General features: G+C 41.5%; 2 protein-coding genes and 1 pseudogene across 2 annotated transcripts; 2 read left to right on the top strand and 1 right to left on the bottom strand.

Moving 5' to 3' along the window:
- Positions 1 to 381: 381 nt before the first annotated feature.
- LOC136476157 (peroxisomal fatty acid beta-oxidation multifunctional protein) lies at positions 382 to 7,843 on the top strand. Its single transcript, XM_066473879.1, has 18 exons — positions 382 to 674; positions 795 to 866; positions 1,471 to 1,533; positions 1,646 to 1,702; positions 1,804 to 1,871; positions 1,966 to 2,047; positions 2,153 to 2,208; positions 3,033 to 3,335; positions 3,657 to 3,743; positions 4,012 to 4,186; positions 4,340 to 4,461; positions 4,604 to 4,767; positions 4,974 to 5,228; positions 5,772 to 5,893; positions 6,030 to 6,151; positions 6,262 to 6,410; positions 7,097 to 7,235; positions 7,510 to 7,843. Exons 1-18 carry the CDS (start codon positions 575 to 577, stop codon positions 7,555 to 7,557), a joined length of 2,184 nt encoding a protein of 727 aa, XP_066329976.1. The 5' UTR covers positions 382 to 574; the 3' UTR covers positions 7,558 to 7,843.
- Positions 7,844 to 9,474: 1,631 nt separating this feature from the next.
- LOC136468854 (protein tesmin/TSO1-like CXC 5) lies at positions 9,475 to 13,934 on the bottom strand (annotated as a pseudogene).
- Positions 13,933 to 14,862, top strand: LOC136468853 (uncharacterized). Its single transcript, XM_066467268.1, has one exon. It carries the CDS (start codon positions 13,933 to 13,935, stop codon positions 14,860 to 14,862), a length of 930 nt encoding a protein of 309 aa, XP_066323365.1.
- The last annotated feature ends 1,479 nt before the right edge of the window (positions 14,863 to 16,341 follow it).

The raw sequence follows: 16,341 nt of genomic DNA, 5'->3' as shown, positions 1-16,341 counted from the left end.
AGGCCAAAATTTAGTTACCAAAATTTGGGCAAGCCAAATTTTTGGCAGCTATTTAGTTGGCTACCAAAATTTATCAATACCTTATAATTGGCATGCTAAATCCATGGCAAAATTTTTTGCCCAAATTTTAGTAAATTTTTCTTATCAAATCTTAGACATGGCAAATTTTGGTAGGTCCATCACGACCGATAGACGACCTATAATAAGAAGTATTACCGTATAGAAAAATATAGGAACAAAAAAATTCTCGGTGTTTTCACACGTGGCCTTAGCGTTTTGCCTCGGGCCGTGCCGGAGGGTCCACGCGACCACGCCACACCCACACGAGTCGACCCACCGCACCGGCCAATAAATCGGCGGCCCCCCCGTGAGAGCCAACTCATCATCATCCATCAGCCGAGGCCCGAGTGGTTGCGCCGTGGAAGCTTTCGTTTACCCTTCCCAGCAATCCCCGGCCGTCTTCTCTCCTTCCCACTCTCCCACCCTCCCTCCATCGTTCCCTTCCTATCTCGCGGAGTCGCGGTGATCCAGCCACCGAGCACGGGCGTCCTACGCGCCGCGGCGGGCGGTGCTCATGGCGGCGGGGTCGATCCGGGTCACCATGGAGGTGGGCGCCGACGGCGTCGCGCTCATCACCATCGCCAACCCGCCCGTCAACGCGCTCCATCCCATCAGTAAGCGACCGACCGATGCCTCCTTCTTCCTCGGTGTTCAATTCTTCCGTGGTTTTGCTTTCGGTGGAGTTTCGTTTTTGCGGTCTAATCCCGTCCTGCTCCCCAACCTCTCGCCTGCAGTCATCGCCGGGCTCAAGGAGAAGTACGCGGAGGCCATGCGCCGTGACGACGTCAAGGCCATCGTGCTCACCGGTCAGATCTCTCATCTCTCCTCTTCATTATTTAATTTGGTCTTCTATCAACTATCATTAGATAATATATCTCCTTTTATATTGGGGAGTGGGGATCTTGTCTCTACTCTCTGTAGTATACCAGCCATCTTAATGTTTGGTGCTATCCACGGACCACGTTTGATATGGATAGTCGTGGAAACGTCGCTTTCCTAGTTTTCTACTATTTCTGCTCACCCCAGTCCACCTTGAACTGCCTACTTACTTGCCAGTTGCGCTGGCCTCTGGAGATAGCACCTTGCTCAAGGAGGCAGAGATAGAACTCAAGTGGTGGAAACAAGAAAACAGGGCCCTTGTTCTATACTTGATACTTGATAATAGAGCATTGCATTTAAATGCTCCTCGACAACGCTGGGCAGATATTTATGTATTTGCTCTACCTTTCTATTAAACTGAAAGTGTCCTGATACCTTTTCAAGTTGTTCGACATAATTCACATTTTTAACCGTTTTTGTTTTGTTTAATTGGTAACTAATTTGGATGCGCTGCGAAATCCGTACACTGGTATGCGAAAGAGATGCTCTGTTTCTGATTCTTGTCGTTGTCCTGGATTCTGAATTGCCTAGGTGCTGGAGGCAAGTTCTGTGGAGGATTTGATATCAACGTTTTCACAAAGGTTCATCAGACTGGTAAGGGAATGCCTTTCACTTGTACTGTTGTTAGCTCTATGCTAGGTTTTCTGCTTATGGGGAGCTGTTTGCCTGTTCCTTTGCTTACATGTGCAACATTGGTGGCATGCAGGGGATGTATCACTTATGCCGGACGTATCCGTCGAGCTTGTGTCAAACATGATGGAAGGTATAGTTTTTTTTTGCCACATCACTTGTATGCAATTGTAACCTTTTGCAAATGCTTTTGTTTCTACCAATATCACAATTCCTGGACCCATTTATTTGCAGAGGGCAAAAAACCTTCTGTTGCAGCCATTCAAGGTCTCGCGTTGGGTGGTGGCCTAGAGTTGACTATGGTATGCCATTTCTGCCAGATGTTGTCAGAGCTGATTGTTAAGCTGGCTGCCGAACCTAGTCTAAATCCATTTTATCCGTAAATGATATGTTCAGGGTTGTCATGCTCGGATATCTACTCCTGAAGCTCAACTTGGATTGCCAGAGCTAACCCTTGGCATCATCCCTGGATTTGGAGGTATGGATATATCTGTGCCTGAACAGAGAACTATTTCTACAGTTACCCGGCTTCGTATTGGACTCTATCATGTCTTGGATCTAACTGTGTTAACTTATTATCTAGGTACCCAGCGTCTGCCGAGGCTTGTAGGTCTACCCAAAGCAATTGAAATGATGCTGGTGAGTAATTGAGTTCATCTGTTTGACTGTTTCTTGTATAAGTGAATTCTTCCTTTTAACTTGGTAAAAACTAGTTTTTCCCCCATGAAATCAACCTTGATTTCAGTATATAATTTTAGGCTGTAAGTAATTGTAAGCTACTGAATTGTATGGATGGTGTCCATGTGGACGGGGAAGTGGGTCCAGGAGTTGAATTATTATGGTGTCCAGGGTAGGAAAGGGATGAAACGACCAGTAACAATTTATCCAATGGCAGAACTGGTCAGATGGGAGGCTTAAGGGAAGATGTCTGAAGGGGATATTTTAGTGGGTACTTGTCCATAATCATATGCTTGTTCCAGAAGAATATATAATAGTTTACCTTCACTATTACAGATTCACCCTGTGATATTTGCTTGTTTCTGATCATATAATCATGCGAACTTTTGGGTCAAATGTAGATAATTTCCATACTCGAAACTAGGCAATGTCAAATTGTCCACGCTGAATAGCGAAGCCACGTCTTGTTGCTTTAGAAAATTTTGGCATATTGATTTATATTTGACTGCTTAGTCTGATATCAAGCGATGAACAAATTCGGGGAAAAAAAGAGAGATCATAAATATGAATCTTTGCTTAAATCTTTAATGTGTGTATTTATTTCTACCATAACCTTCATTTAATTCAAGAGAAGCCAATCAGTAGGCATCCAGTTACTTATTTTGTGAACTGTGGATGTAATGACCTGTCTGTAAACAAGTTCCATGTTTTTAGTTAATTACTGTAATGATCTAGCATGTGATGTTTCAGTCTTCTGAATTGGACATCTGGTATGACTTTAACAGCAAAGTAAGTTCATTACGGCAAAGGAAGGGAAGGAACGTGGTTTGATTGATGCCCTTTGCTCTCCTGATGAATTGATAAAGACATCACGTCTTTGGGCTCTGGAAATTGCTAATTGCCGTAAACCTTGGATGAAATCTCTTGGCAGAACAGATAAGCTTGGATCACTATCTGAAGCTCGTGCTGTATTAAATGCAGCAAGACAACAAGCAATGAAGATTGCACCAAACATGCCACAGCACCAGGCCTGCCTTGATGTAATGGAAGAAGGCATATTATATGGAGGCCAAGCTGGTGTTTTGAAGGTATGTGTCTGTACCTGTCTCCTTCAAATAGGGAATTGAGGCGAGAATATCTACTATTTTCAACTTCTCTTAGTTATACAGTTAGCTCGGCATCTTATTTCTCAGGAATTTCCATAGGCTATGTAAAACTTATATATATGAAATAATCCTGCAATGGAGTGTAGGCTATCTTAGCTTTATTTTGGCATTTGTGCTGGGATCAATGCTCTTTGACTAAAAATAGTAAACACCTCGCAATAGTGGATGATACATTCCTGTTTCTTCTGCTTTTAACTATATAGACTATTTACATGTTTACTTAACAGACACCAATAAATGCAGGAAGCCAGGGTTTTCAAGGAGCTGGTGATAGCACCAACATCAAAGGCTCTTGTCCATGTTTTCTTTTCACAACGTTCCACGACAAAGGTTGCCTTCCAGTGTAGTTTACCTTTCTTTTATGATTTACCATCAAATCGTCATCCAGTCCTTGAATACCTTCAAACCTTAGATGCATCACCCTTCCTTTTTAATTATTTAGAAATGGTCTGATGTTTATATGCAGAATTTGTTCATTTGTATTGTAGTAACATGACTGGATTTCTTCAAATAGAAAAAATAGTAAAAAAGCTGTAGATGAAGTCAAGTTCAGTGAAGCTAAATTGCTGCAGTGACTTATGCTGCTGATTATGTATAGGTGCCAGGTGTAACTGATGTTCAACTGAAACCAAGGCCAATTAGAAAAGTTGCTGTTATTGGTGGTGGTCTGATGGGCTCTGGAATTGTTACATCACTTCTTGTTAGCAACATTTCTGTTGTGCTCAAGGAAGTAAACCCTCAGTTTCTGCAAAGGGGAGAGAAAATGGTAGCAGGTCAATCTCTTTATACAGCTGTTGCATATTTTGAGAAAATGTTCTAGTGTATCTATGCCTTTTTGAGTTCTCCATGTGCTTGAGCTTTAGGATTGTCTTTAAAGTTAAATTTATAAGTTACCTTACTAGTAAATCTAACAATCTTTGTAACAGGTAATCTTGAGGGCCTGGTCAAAAGAGGTTCGCTAACAAAGGATAGGATGCACAAGGCCATGTCGCTTCTCAAGGGCGCTTTGGATTATTCAGATTTCAAGGATGTTGATATGGTTATTGAGGTTAGTGTTCATACGTTTTTTGAATCTGTTGTGATTGAACTACATTTTGTGTTCACGAATCTCATGAGAACTGTATTTAGTTACATACATGCTCATAGAATATTTGTTTGTTAGGTGGTTGTGACACATTCCTCTCTTGTAGGCTGTTATCGAGAAGATTCCTTTGAAGCAATCAATATTTTCTGACATTGAGAAAATCTGTCCGAAACATTGCATACTTGCGACAAACACATCCACCATTGATTTGAATGTTGTTGGCGAGAAGACAAATTCTCAAGATAGAATTATAGGGGCTCACTTTTTCAGGTTCGTGAATTCTGATTACTGGATTTGTGGAAGATCTTGAATACTAGTGGTGCAAAAGCTAATAACATCTGGAGTATGAGTATGCTTATGAATTATGGATTAACACATTTGTTAAAATAAAAGAACATGTACTGCAGTTTTTCAGTTGAACTACAGATTTCTAATATCCACAGGTTGCTAATGCTATTATGCTATGTTATTTTCAGCCCTGCTCATATTATGCCCTTGCTTGAAATTGTCCGGACGGAGAAGACATCACCACAAGCTATCCTTGATCTCATCACCGTTGGGAAGATAATAAAGAAAGTCCCTGTTGTGGTCGGCAACTGCACAGGATTTGCAGTCAACCGTACATTTTTTCCTTACACACAGGGTTCTCATCTTCTAGTCAGTCTTGGTATTGATGTTTTCAGAATTGATCGAGTAATAAGCAGCTTCGGCATGCCAATGGGACCTTTTCAGTAAGTTCTTTGCTCTGTTTCCTAACATTTGTATGTAGTATTAGATGGCCATTATAAATGTTCATTTTGAGAAAGGATTTAATTGTACAAAATTATGTAGGAAGTGCAATTCATACAAAAGGTTAATGAAACTATCCTTGTGAAGTCATACCACATTTTTTTACTAATGGCACTGTAAATAAACTGGCATCCTGTCAACACGTGGGCCAGGCTTCTGATTATACCCTTATGGTTGAACCTAGGTCAAATTAAAATGTAGATAGTGCTATTCTGGGACTTGAACCATTGTGAATTTGTTCAGTACTAGATTATTGGTCCAACTTATCTTCCTTTTCCAGATGGGAATCAACCATCACCTGGACAAAGAATAATGTGACATCCTTAGTATGCTGTGCTCTGCCTTAGCTAGCTTGTTAAAATGAACAATGCAGATCTGAGGCACTGTTGATTCTTAAATGGCTATTGTTGGTTGACTGTTCTAAATTTTGCTTCCATGATTCATGTGAGTTCTTATATTTGACATTTTTCCTTGTTGCCCTGTAGACTCCAAGATGTGGCTGGGTATGGAGTAGCCTTGGCAGTAAAAGATATCTACGCTGATGCCTTTGGAGAAAGAAATTTGGAATCTAACCTCGTGGACTTGATGGTAAAGGATGGACGACAGGGTATACTTCTTAACCTACTTTTGCTTATTTCATAATTTGATCTTATCTTATATGATGGCACAAACCAGTCAATAGATGAATGCACATTTTGTATATTTTTCTTGAGAAGTGAAATTTCCAAATTACTGTTTTACAGGGAAGGCAAATGGTAATGGTTACTACATTTATGAGAAGGGTGGGAAGCCAAAGCCAGACCCTAGTGTTCAGCATGTGATTGAGGAGTTCCGAAAGCAGGCAAACGCAATGCCTGGTGGAAAGGTATTGTTTTCTCACTCCTGTCTAACACATGGCTTGTGCATTTATTAGAATTTTCATTCTATTCCTGTGTTGAGTAAGATCCTTATTTGACCAAATTATATGTTTTGCAGCCTGTTACTTTAACGGATCAAGATATTTTGGAGATGATTTTCTTCCCAGTTGTGAATGAGGCATGCAGGGTTATGGATGAAAATGTTGTAATTCGAGCTTCTGATCTTGATATTGCTTCTGTTCTTGGAATGGGCTTTCCCAAATACAGGTAAGAATTGCTTGAACTTTTAACTGTATTTATATGTTTATATAGTTACTTCGGTACAAAATGATATGTTTTGTTTACTTCCATTGAACCTGCAGTTTTTCATCCCTGGCACATTCATTTTTGCTCACTTTTGCTGAATGAATTTACAATTTGAATCCATGAATCCCAAGTCTCACTAAAACCACAGGTTGATGATACTCCTGGAGGAACACTTAATAGATCATATATAGACAATGCAATGGGTGGGATTTGCAATTTCTGGAAATAAACTTGAGTGACATGTCTTAAAATTTAGCACCTTGCTAATGCACTGGTACAACAAATGTACCTACTCTAATAATTACGCGGGCTAAGCTATGATCCTATGATTGTGTGGCATATGGTATCTAACATGTGTATAGTTTATCTAGTTATTGATCTGGTTCCTCATTGTTTAAAATGTACGAGACTCCTGTATACTTGACTTATACATAATTCTGCAGAGAGTTGTAATTAATATTGAACCAAATTCTATCTTTACATCATGCAAGTATCGACAGCCCTTAGTGTCAATACAAGCTAAACCTCTTTTAATGCAATGATTATTGTCCTCCATTACCATTTATGCATTTCTACAATTGTTTATGGATTTAAGTAGGTGTGCCTATTATGAGTATTTAGTTTGAATTTACATTTTTTTTTTGCAGGGGTGGTCTTGTCTTCTGGGCTGACACTGTTGGAGCACCTTACATACATTCGAAGCTAAGCAAGTGGGCTGAAATTTATGGTCCCTTCTTTAAACCATCATCGTATTTGGAACAACGAGCTAAAAGTGGTGTACCATTGGTAAGTTCTCACTCAGCACTCTCATGAGAGTGTACCTTGTAGGACGTCTGATTCTTTGCTAATCAACGTTGGGAGTGCAATTTATTTAATATAGATGCACATAGATTTTCAATTTTGATATAGATGCGAATTTACCTTTGGTCTTGTGCTAATCATTGAGCATAAAATTACCTCTGTCTAGAGTACTGCTGTTGCTGCAGAAAATAGTGTGATGCTATGTCGTATACTGGAGCAGGCTGTTCGTCATGCTAACCGTTTTTTATATTCGCCGCAGAGCGCACCAGGGACATCGCAGCAAGGTTCGGCGAGGTCACGCATGTGAGGTGCTGTCAAGCAGAAGAATACAGAATACTGGCTGGCGGGATGAGCCGTCGACGGCTGCTTCGCAGATCAAAACACCTCCGTGAACACAAACAGGAGGCACAGAAATGATGAAAAATAAATGTGTTTGCATAGCTGTAACAGTTTTGGTGCCTTGAACTATAACTATGGCAGAGTTTCTATGAACAGAGTGGCATGCCTTAATTGTACCTGATCACTCTGTTTGTCGCTGTCATTTGTACAATGTTCAATACGTACGTAATAAATAATTGAAATATGTGCCGCTATCAGTGCGTCGTCTTCTCGTGTTAGTCGCTTGCACCAACCAGGTACCAGTGCTATCAGTGTTGCACCAACAAGGTATACCGTGATCCAGCGAACAAGAACAACCAGGAGTCAGGACGGCCGGGCCATGGCGGCGGGGAGCCGGGGACGAATCTTCTAATGATGGATTATAGTTCGCGAGACTAATTGTACAGTTTGTGATTAATTCGCGAGACGAATTTTCTAAGCCGAATTAGTCCATGATTTAACAACGTGGTGTTACAGTAAACATGTGCTAATGATGGATTAATTAGGCTTAATAAATTCGTCTCGTGGAGTATTGACGGATTCTGTAATTTGTTTTTTTATTAGTATCCGAACACCTCATGCGACACCTTCATATGACACCTCCTAAATTTTAGTCACAGGATCCAAACACCCCCTTAGTGTACCGTATCGGCCCAATCTAATTGATTGATTGCGACAAGGACAGGACTGATCGATGAGGTGGATGTCAATTCGATCTGTTGCTTTCACCTATACCCCTTCGTCCCATAAAAAAAATCGCTATAGGACTTTGTCAAACTTTCTTAGGTTTGACTAGGTTTATAGAAAATATTAGCAAACATTTATATCTTTAAATAAGTTTATTATAAAAATAAATTCAACGAACTATCTAATAATACTAATTATGTATTATAAATATTAATATTTTCCTATATATATTTTGTTAAAGTTAAAAATGTTTGGAAGCGAGAATGACATTTTTTTGTGGGGAGGGAGTAAGTCATTTCCGCTCGTGGGGATATGACCACCCCTTCCACTTTAATTTGTCTATCTGTTGGTATTACTTCAATCATAACAAATAGGCAGATTTTGCTACAGGACACTCTTCTTTCGTGAAATTGACATTCAGAATTACTCGTTCGCAGTCTCCTGCTATTTTGAATTGGCGGCCCACAGCTGTTGGATGAAGATCTAGCGGCTGAAACAAGCACTTGACAAGGAGACAGGCCCAATTCCAATAACATTTTGGATTCTGTATAGTTTCCATGATCAAAGAAACTTGTGAGAAGACGGAAAACGATGCAGCATGTCACAAGTGATCTGCCATGATTTAACCATCCTTTTGAATTACAGAAACAGTTCCTCAACCAGTCGGTGAATGATTTTTTTTTTCTTATTTTGCAGTTAAACCAATATTTCAGCTTCGGAGGACAACTATGTACGCCAAAACCAAAGGATACAATACAACTGCTGCTACTTGTCCGCCGCCGAGAATTTTAAGATTATGTGCATGGAAATACAACTTCACATAACATGGCAACGTATTCGCATACTCACAGCCTGGAAACTGAAGATTATTTTCAGTAATCAAATCAGGAAGGATCAGCTTTACACAAAACCAGAGTCAGTCAACTCGAGCATCAAACAATGAATTATCATTTATTGAATTACTACATAAATGTAGCAGGCACTGTTTTTCTGCCTGCTACAAAACGTCTCATGAATGGTTGTCCTGTTCCTACAAGGCCGGTTGCCAGATATGGCAACAAGGACTATACTATCTATCTTGCCCAATGCCCATCTATGTACAGAAATCATTTGCAGTGCAGGCGTCTTGAAATGAAGAGGCCGAGTTCTGCACCTAGTTTTATTTAGCTTCCAATAGACCAATACTATCTTTCGATCCACCATTTGGTGTAGGTTGTTGGTTAGTTCTTGGGGTTTCAATAGTGCTTGAAGAAGGAAAATTTTCTTCAGCTTCTATTGCAGAAAAAGCAGGTGGTGCTCCATGATGCTGTCCGGCATCCAATTCCATTGCTGCTTCTAATGAGGATTTGTGTTCTGCGACATAAGCACCAATGTCAAAAATGGAAATCTCATTTGAATGTAATCATTAAAAGGACATGCATTTGTGGGTATGGAAGCTGCACCTACTCAATTTTCTATAATAACGATAAGCAGATCATAGTTGCATGGGTCCAAATATTCAGAATTTCTTAGTTCTCGCGGAGGACTAGATCTAATAACCGGTGGTCTATGGTTGAGTGAGACGTGCCAGTTTCTAGGATCTTGGTTATTAGAAAGGAAACAATAGGACCGGTGGTCTATGCTTGAGCGAGAAGTGCTAGTTTCTAGGATCTTGGTTATTAAAAGGGAAAGAATAGATGGATATATGGAAAAGCATGGGACTCATAGCTTCGGTTGATGTTACCAAGTAAAGTAACAACCTTTCGCATAAATATTTCCAAATTTCATCAATAAATGTTGCGATTAATGAGTGCTAAATTAGAGTCGATTTCCATACATAGGGATCCTGTTTCCAGATGAGATATTCTTTCAGATTTGATGAATCTTAAATGGTCAGATTTTGCTGGTTTAAATGTCCCACGGTAGCATTGCATCCACATGTAAAAAACTGAATGACACATTTTATGAAGGCCACAACAATAAGAGACTCACCATTTGTTCTTCCACGTCTGATAATTGTACAGAGATACTGTCGCAGCCCAGTCAATACTAGGTTTTCTTGCACAGCATTTATCTCAGAAATATCTTGATCACGCGAAACCAAAGGAAATGAACTTCTATAATCATTTCCAAATGTAGTATTCTGTTCTTCACACATTAGTTCTTGTGTTGTTGGAGATGCAGGCTCATTTCCAAATGTGGTATTCTGTTCTTCACACATTAGTGCTTGTGTTGTTGGAGATGCAGGCTCATTTCCAAATGTGGTATTTTGTTCATCACACATTAGTGCTTGTGTTGTTGGAGATGCAGAGACTTGATAAAACATTACATCTCATCAGAAGGTACATAGAGTAAACAGAGAGGAGAACAAAATTGTTTGTTACTCCCTCCATTCCAAATTGTAAGTCATTTTTAGCTTTTCTAGATACATAGCTTTTGCTACGTATCTAGATATACATTATGTTATAGATTGTAAGTCTTTCGACCCTCCAACAACATATTTACATTTCTATATCTTGTGCGCACTCTAGAGAGCCAACCCTGCTCTTCATCTTTGGCTATGAAAGAAATCCGGAATAGAGAATGGCAGCATTTGGAGATCTAATTAAAGAGGCTATTGGAGGGCACTTTTTTCACCAAAATCTCTATTCCTATCAATAAGGTAGGATATAAAGAAGCTCTTGGAGTTGCTGTGAGGGGTAGTGCCCTCCAGGATGGCACCAGATCAGACAAGTTTTTTCTCCCTTTATGAAGTAGACCAAAGGGCCTAGAGCACCTTTTGTGTTGGTTGGTTGGTTGGGCACTTGAGTAATTCCATGTCCTTAACAGGACACCAGCTTATTTTGATCAACTCTTGCGTTATTTAAAAAAAAGGCTAAATACCTTTCAACCTACCTGTAGGTTGGGTTATTTGATTTAGAATTGGCAGCATTGTGCCTATCAAATCCTGTGGAACAGGGTGCTGGTGCAAGCAGTGAAACATCTGCATGGTTACCCTAGCACACAAGAACAGTCACAAAAATAACAGTTAGACAAATAAATGAGCATTTGTCAAAAAATATATCGTAGAAACAAAGACAATGAAAAGAATGAAACTGCTAGTGTCCTTCAGCAGAAGCATCCAAGGAATAGTGATGTCAATAACAAGAAGAAATTATCTAGTTACTTCAGTATTTGGTTAAATTCCTTTTGCATCTCAGAATTCATGCATCATGCATGCAGTGTATTTGGTGCTGATCAAATGGTTTGGAAGTAAGAGAACATACCTGTTGATATTGTGTCTCTGGCATGCTTCCTTCAGACTTTATCCTAACACCTAGGGCATCTTCATGAGATCTTTTTCTACTCAGAGAACATATATATCCTGATGATCCAACAGTACCATTGAATGCTACATTAGCTGCTTGTTGAATGTGATTTCTGTCAGATGCATGGTCCCTTTGAATTGAAGTTTCTGTCTTCATTTCCTTCAGAGTTCTTACAGCGCATGCATCTACAATTTTTGGAGCAAAAAACATTTGCTTGGTAGCATTCACAGTACTTTAGGCATCCTGACTTCTTGCAATGACAACCTTTATGGTACTTTGGTACAAGAGGCACTGCTCCAGAATTATCCTACAAGTAGACAGTGGTCACATGCAGCTCAAGCAAAGAAACTAGAGTGTATTGGTTAGGAAATAGCACAAATAAATACAGATTAGGCTCATTTCAGAATTAATTTCAGAAAACAGATAAATATCCTGCTAACTCCATACTCCATACTAGTGGCTAAGTTTTTACATTGGCTCGCCAAGCCTAACACAACCCTCCTCCTTTATCAGGGCTTGGGACCTGCTATGCTAGAACACCATAGGCATCCCAACATAGGCGGAGTTAAATATCCTGCTAACTAATAGAGAAAAAAAAAGACCTAGGAAAAAATGAAGAATATATTAGCCGTGTAGCATCAGTAAAGACCTGAAAAGCTTTCCTGAAAATATTACCTGAGAAGCTTTATTTGGATAGAATCGGTAAAGCTTTTCAGGCAATCAGGCTAACTAATATCCAGCTTTTCAGGCTAATTTGGATGGTACTGTGAACTCAGTAAGAATATATTACATTGAGGAGAAGAAAATGAAATTAACTTGGACTTTGACCAGATGCTGCCTGTTGATCATTCAATTGCTAGGAATGCTAGCTAACAGCGAGCATCCAGGAAAGATCAGCCAGCCAAAATGTTAGCTCAGAGGATGTCATGCCCATTTAGTTCCAAGTACAGTAGTAAGCACAATGAAGGGCGGGCCTGGTGCAAGTGGTAGAGTCTTACCGCCTGTGACCGGAAGGTCCGGGGTTTGAGTCGCGGTCTCCTCGTATTGCACAGACGAGAGTAAGGCTTGCCACTGACACCCTTCCCCAGACCCCGCACAGAGTGGGAGCTCTCTGCACTAGGTACGCTCCTTTTTTTTTTACAGTAGTAAGCACAATGTGCTAAAGAAACAGAGTTAGTAATGAATATGCTATATAAACATCTGCATTACCTTGCTTTGCCTATTCATTGATAATTAGCAGAAAAACAATCTATGTCAGTAAAAAACTAAAATAAATTGACTCTGGAACAGATAGCGAGGACACATGAACTGCTGTTGGGTTCATATAGCATAATATGATTCTACCAACACATAACTAAAGAAAACTATTGAAGGATAGTACCTTTCGAACATTTGAGTGTATTTGGGCCATTTTCAATTTCAGGTTGAAAAGCAGACGGATTACGTTGACGAATTGCCTCAATTGCTTCGTTTCTGGCATTCTCATTCCCAACAGTGTTTCCACAATTTGAACAGTTGCAGCCATCACAGTATTGAAGTTCTTGAAAGCATTCACAGTACCTAACAAAAAAACACCAAGCCAGCGAGCTTAACCTTTTTAGTACATAGCATAACATGCTATATAAAGAAAATATTCAAATAATTACAGAAAAGAGCAAACTAAAATTACAACTATTAAGAAAAATACTTGAGATCACCAAACCAAAATATTAAGGTGGGAATAATAGGAATAACGGACAAGTGGATGAGAATAGAAAGTGCAAAAGAAATAAAACTACAATAAGACAAAAGGCAACAGGTTTTTATTCCATAAACCAAAAACTAATGTGTGGATATGTTTGTCCACTAACTAAACAAGACCATATAATTTATCTATTTATGTCTCGTTAATAAAGAGAGCAGAGTGCTCTCAATAGTCAATGCTACCATAGTACCAGTTATACCATCCTCATTGAGTTCCTTTCAATACTCTTAAGATGATAACAAATTGTAGCTAAGAATGGATATCGTTAATGTTTGATGGAGATCCTACCTATTAGAGATATAAATAGATATGTATAGCCTGACTTGTATTGTATTTCATATACTTGTACTCCAAGCCTTCTCGGCTATATATATGAAAGGCCACCCCCCTTATTGGGTGTGCGGTGCATTATCTCTCTACATGGTATCATAGACCGGGCCAATTATGGTTCCTCTCTTCCGCTGCCCTAGCCCTACCTCTCCCGGCGCCGCCCCCCCCTACCACCCCTCTCGGCGCCGCCCCCCCTGCTATGGCCACCTCCTCGACCGCGACCTCCGGGATCTCTGGATCCCCATCCATGCTGGCCATGACAGACACCCCTGCTCCTGTGATCTTCTCTTACACGACCATCAGCGTGCGCCAGCACGTGCCGATCACCCTTGATCTCAAGCTGCCGAACTACACCAAGTGGTCTGCCTTCTTCACCGCTATGTGCGTCAAGTTCGGTCTACTTGGCCACCTTGACGGCTCCATCCCGGCACGTCCTACTGATCGCACATGGTCACAGCCAGATGCTTGCGTCCAGAGTTGGATGTATGGCTGCATCGACGACAGCGTCCTCGACCTCGCCATGGAACCTGAGCAGACTGCCCGTGATCTCTTTGTTGCCATTACCAATCTGTTTCAGGCAAACCAGGAGACACGCATCGTCGTCCTAGGTCAAGAGTTCCACTCTATGACCCAGTGTGATTTGTCCATCGACGCCTATGCCCAACGCATGAAGCACACGGCCGACGCTCTCCGCGACGTTGGCCATACCGTCTCCGAGCCCCAACTGGTCCTCAACCTTCTTCGCGGCCTCAATCCACGCTTCGCCAACACGGCGGACATCATCGCCAGTGCGGCGGTCCTTCCGTCGTTCATCTCCGCACACAACACCCTTCGGCTCAAGGAGATCCGCCTCGCCAACGATGCCAAGGTCTCCTCCGACACCGCCCTTACTGCCGTCGCCCCGTCCACGACTTCAGCGACCATAGCCTGCACTTCCCCTTCCTGCCGCTCCTCGTCCTCCGGCACCAACCCCAACGGCGGCGGCTATGGTGCGCGTGGAGGCGGCGACAAGGGCAAGGGCGGCTATGGTGTGCATGGAGGCAACAACGGCGGTGGCAGTCGCCACCAGCAGCCCCCAGCGACGTCCTCGGGCCTCCTGGGCGGGCGTCCCGGCCCCGGCATTCAGCCGACTGGTCCTTGGATCTGTATGAACCCGTGGGCTGGTCCTTCTCCATGGGATCCTTAGCTGCAGTGGCATCCTTCAATGGCACCTCTGCCGCAGGCCCACACGTCCTTCGCACCGCCTTCTACGTCCGGTGGCTGGGATCAGGGCGCTCTCATTGCCTCCCTCAACCAGATGGCACTGTAGGGAGGCGCCAGCCCCTGGGTCCTCAACACAGGAGCTACATCTCATATGTCCCCCCACGACGGTATCCTTCTTTCCCATCTACCTCATTCGCCATCCTTCATCACAATCGACAATGGGTCCTCCATTCCAATTTCTAGTCGTGGCACTTTCATTCTTCCTATAGCTGCTCATATTTTTCAACTCAATAATGTTCTTGTCGCTCCACATCTTGTTCGAAATTTGTTATCTGTTCGTCAGTTTACTCGCGACAATAACTGCTCCATTGAGTTTGATGCTTTTGGCTTCTCTGTTAAGGATCTGCAGACCAAGACCGAGATTCTGTGTTGCAATAGTGGCGGGGAGCTCTACACCCTTCCACATTCCAGTCAGCCTGCTGCAGCCTATCATGTTGCCACCATCTCCTCCTCATTGTGGCATTCACATCTTGGTCATCCAGCACCTGCAGCCATAGCTACACTTAATAAACTTTCAGCTATCTCTTGTAATAATGTAGCCTGTGGTATTTGTCATGCCTGTCAACTTGGCAAACACACACGGCTGCCCTTTACTAGTTCATCGTCTTGCTACTCAGCACCTTTTCAACTTGTTCACTGTGATGTCTGGACATCTCCAGTTATTAGCGTGTCTGGATTTAAATATTATCTTGTGCTTGTTGATGATTATAGTCATTATTGCTGGACGTTTCCTCTTCGGCATAAATCAGAGGTTCATGCACATATTGTTGATTTTACTAATTATGCTTACACCCAATTCAACCTGCATGTCCAGTGTTTTCAGGTGGATAACGGCACTGAGTTCATCAACAATGCCACGTCTACCTTCCTTGCTAGCCGTGGCATTCTTCTTCGCACTTCTTGCCCTTACACATCTGGGCCTTGTTTAGTTGGCGATTTTTTTTGGGAAATGGTACTGTAGCACTTTCGTTGTTATTTAGCAATTAGTGTCTAATCATAGTCTAATTAGGCTTAAAAGATTCGTCTCGTGAATTTCATCTAAACTGTGTAATTAGTTTTATTTTTTATTTATATTTAATGCTTCATGCATGCATCCAAAGATTCGATGTGATGGAAAATCTTGAAAAATTTTGCAAAATTTTTGGAACTAAACACTACCCTATTTTGGGAACTAAACACTACCCTGCTCAAAATGGGAAAGCTGAACGGATATTGCGCACGCTAAACAATATCGTTCGCACCCTCTTGATTCATGCCGCCATGCCTTCAGCTTACTGGGCCGAAGCCTTAGCCACCGCCGTTCTTCTACTCAATCGGCGACCGTCTTCCTCCATCAATAATGGTATTCCCTATCACCTCCTTTATCACAAGATGCCTGACTACTCCTTGCTTCGAGTCTTTG

This window comes from Miscanthus floridulus, chromosome 8 (genome assembly GCF_019320115.1).
Source record: "Miscanthus floridulus cultivar M001 chromosome 8, ASM1932011v1, whole genome shotgun sequence".
In the NCBI taxonomy this organism is placed as follows: domain Eukaryota; kingdom Viridiplantae; phylum Streptophyta; class Magnoliopsida; order Poales; family Poaceae; genus Miscanthus; species Miscanthus floridulus.
The sequence above is the reverse complement of the archived record's forward strand: the minus strand, read 5'-3'. Positions and strand labels throughout refer to the sequence as shown.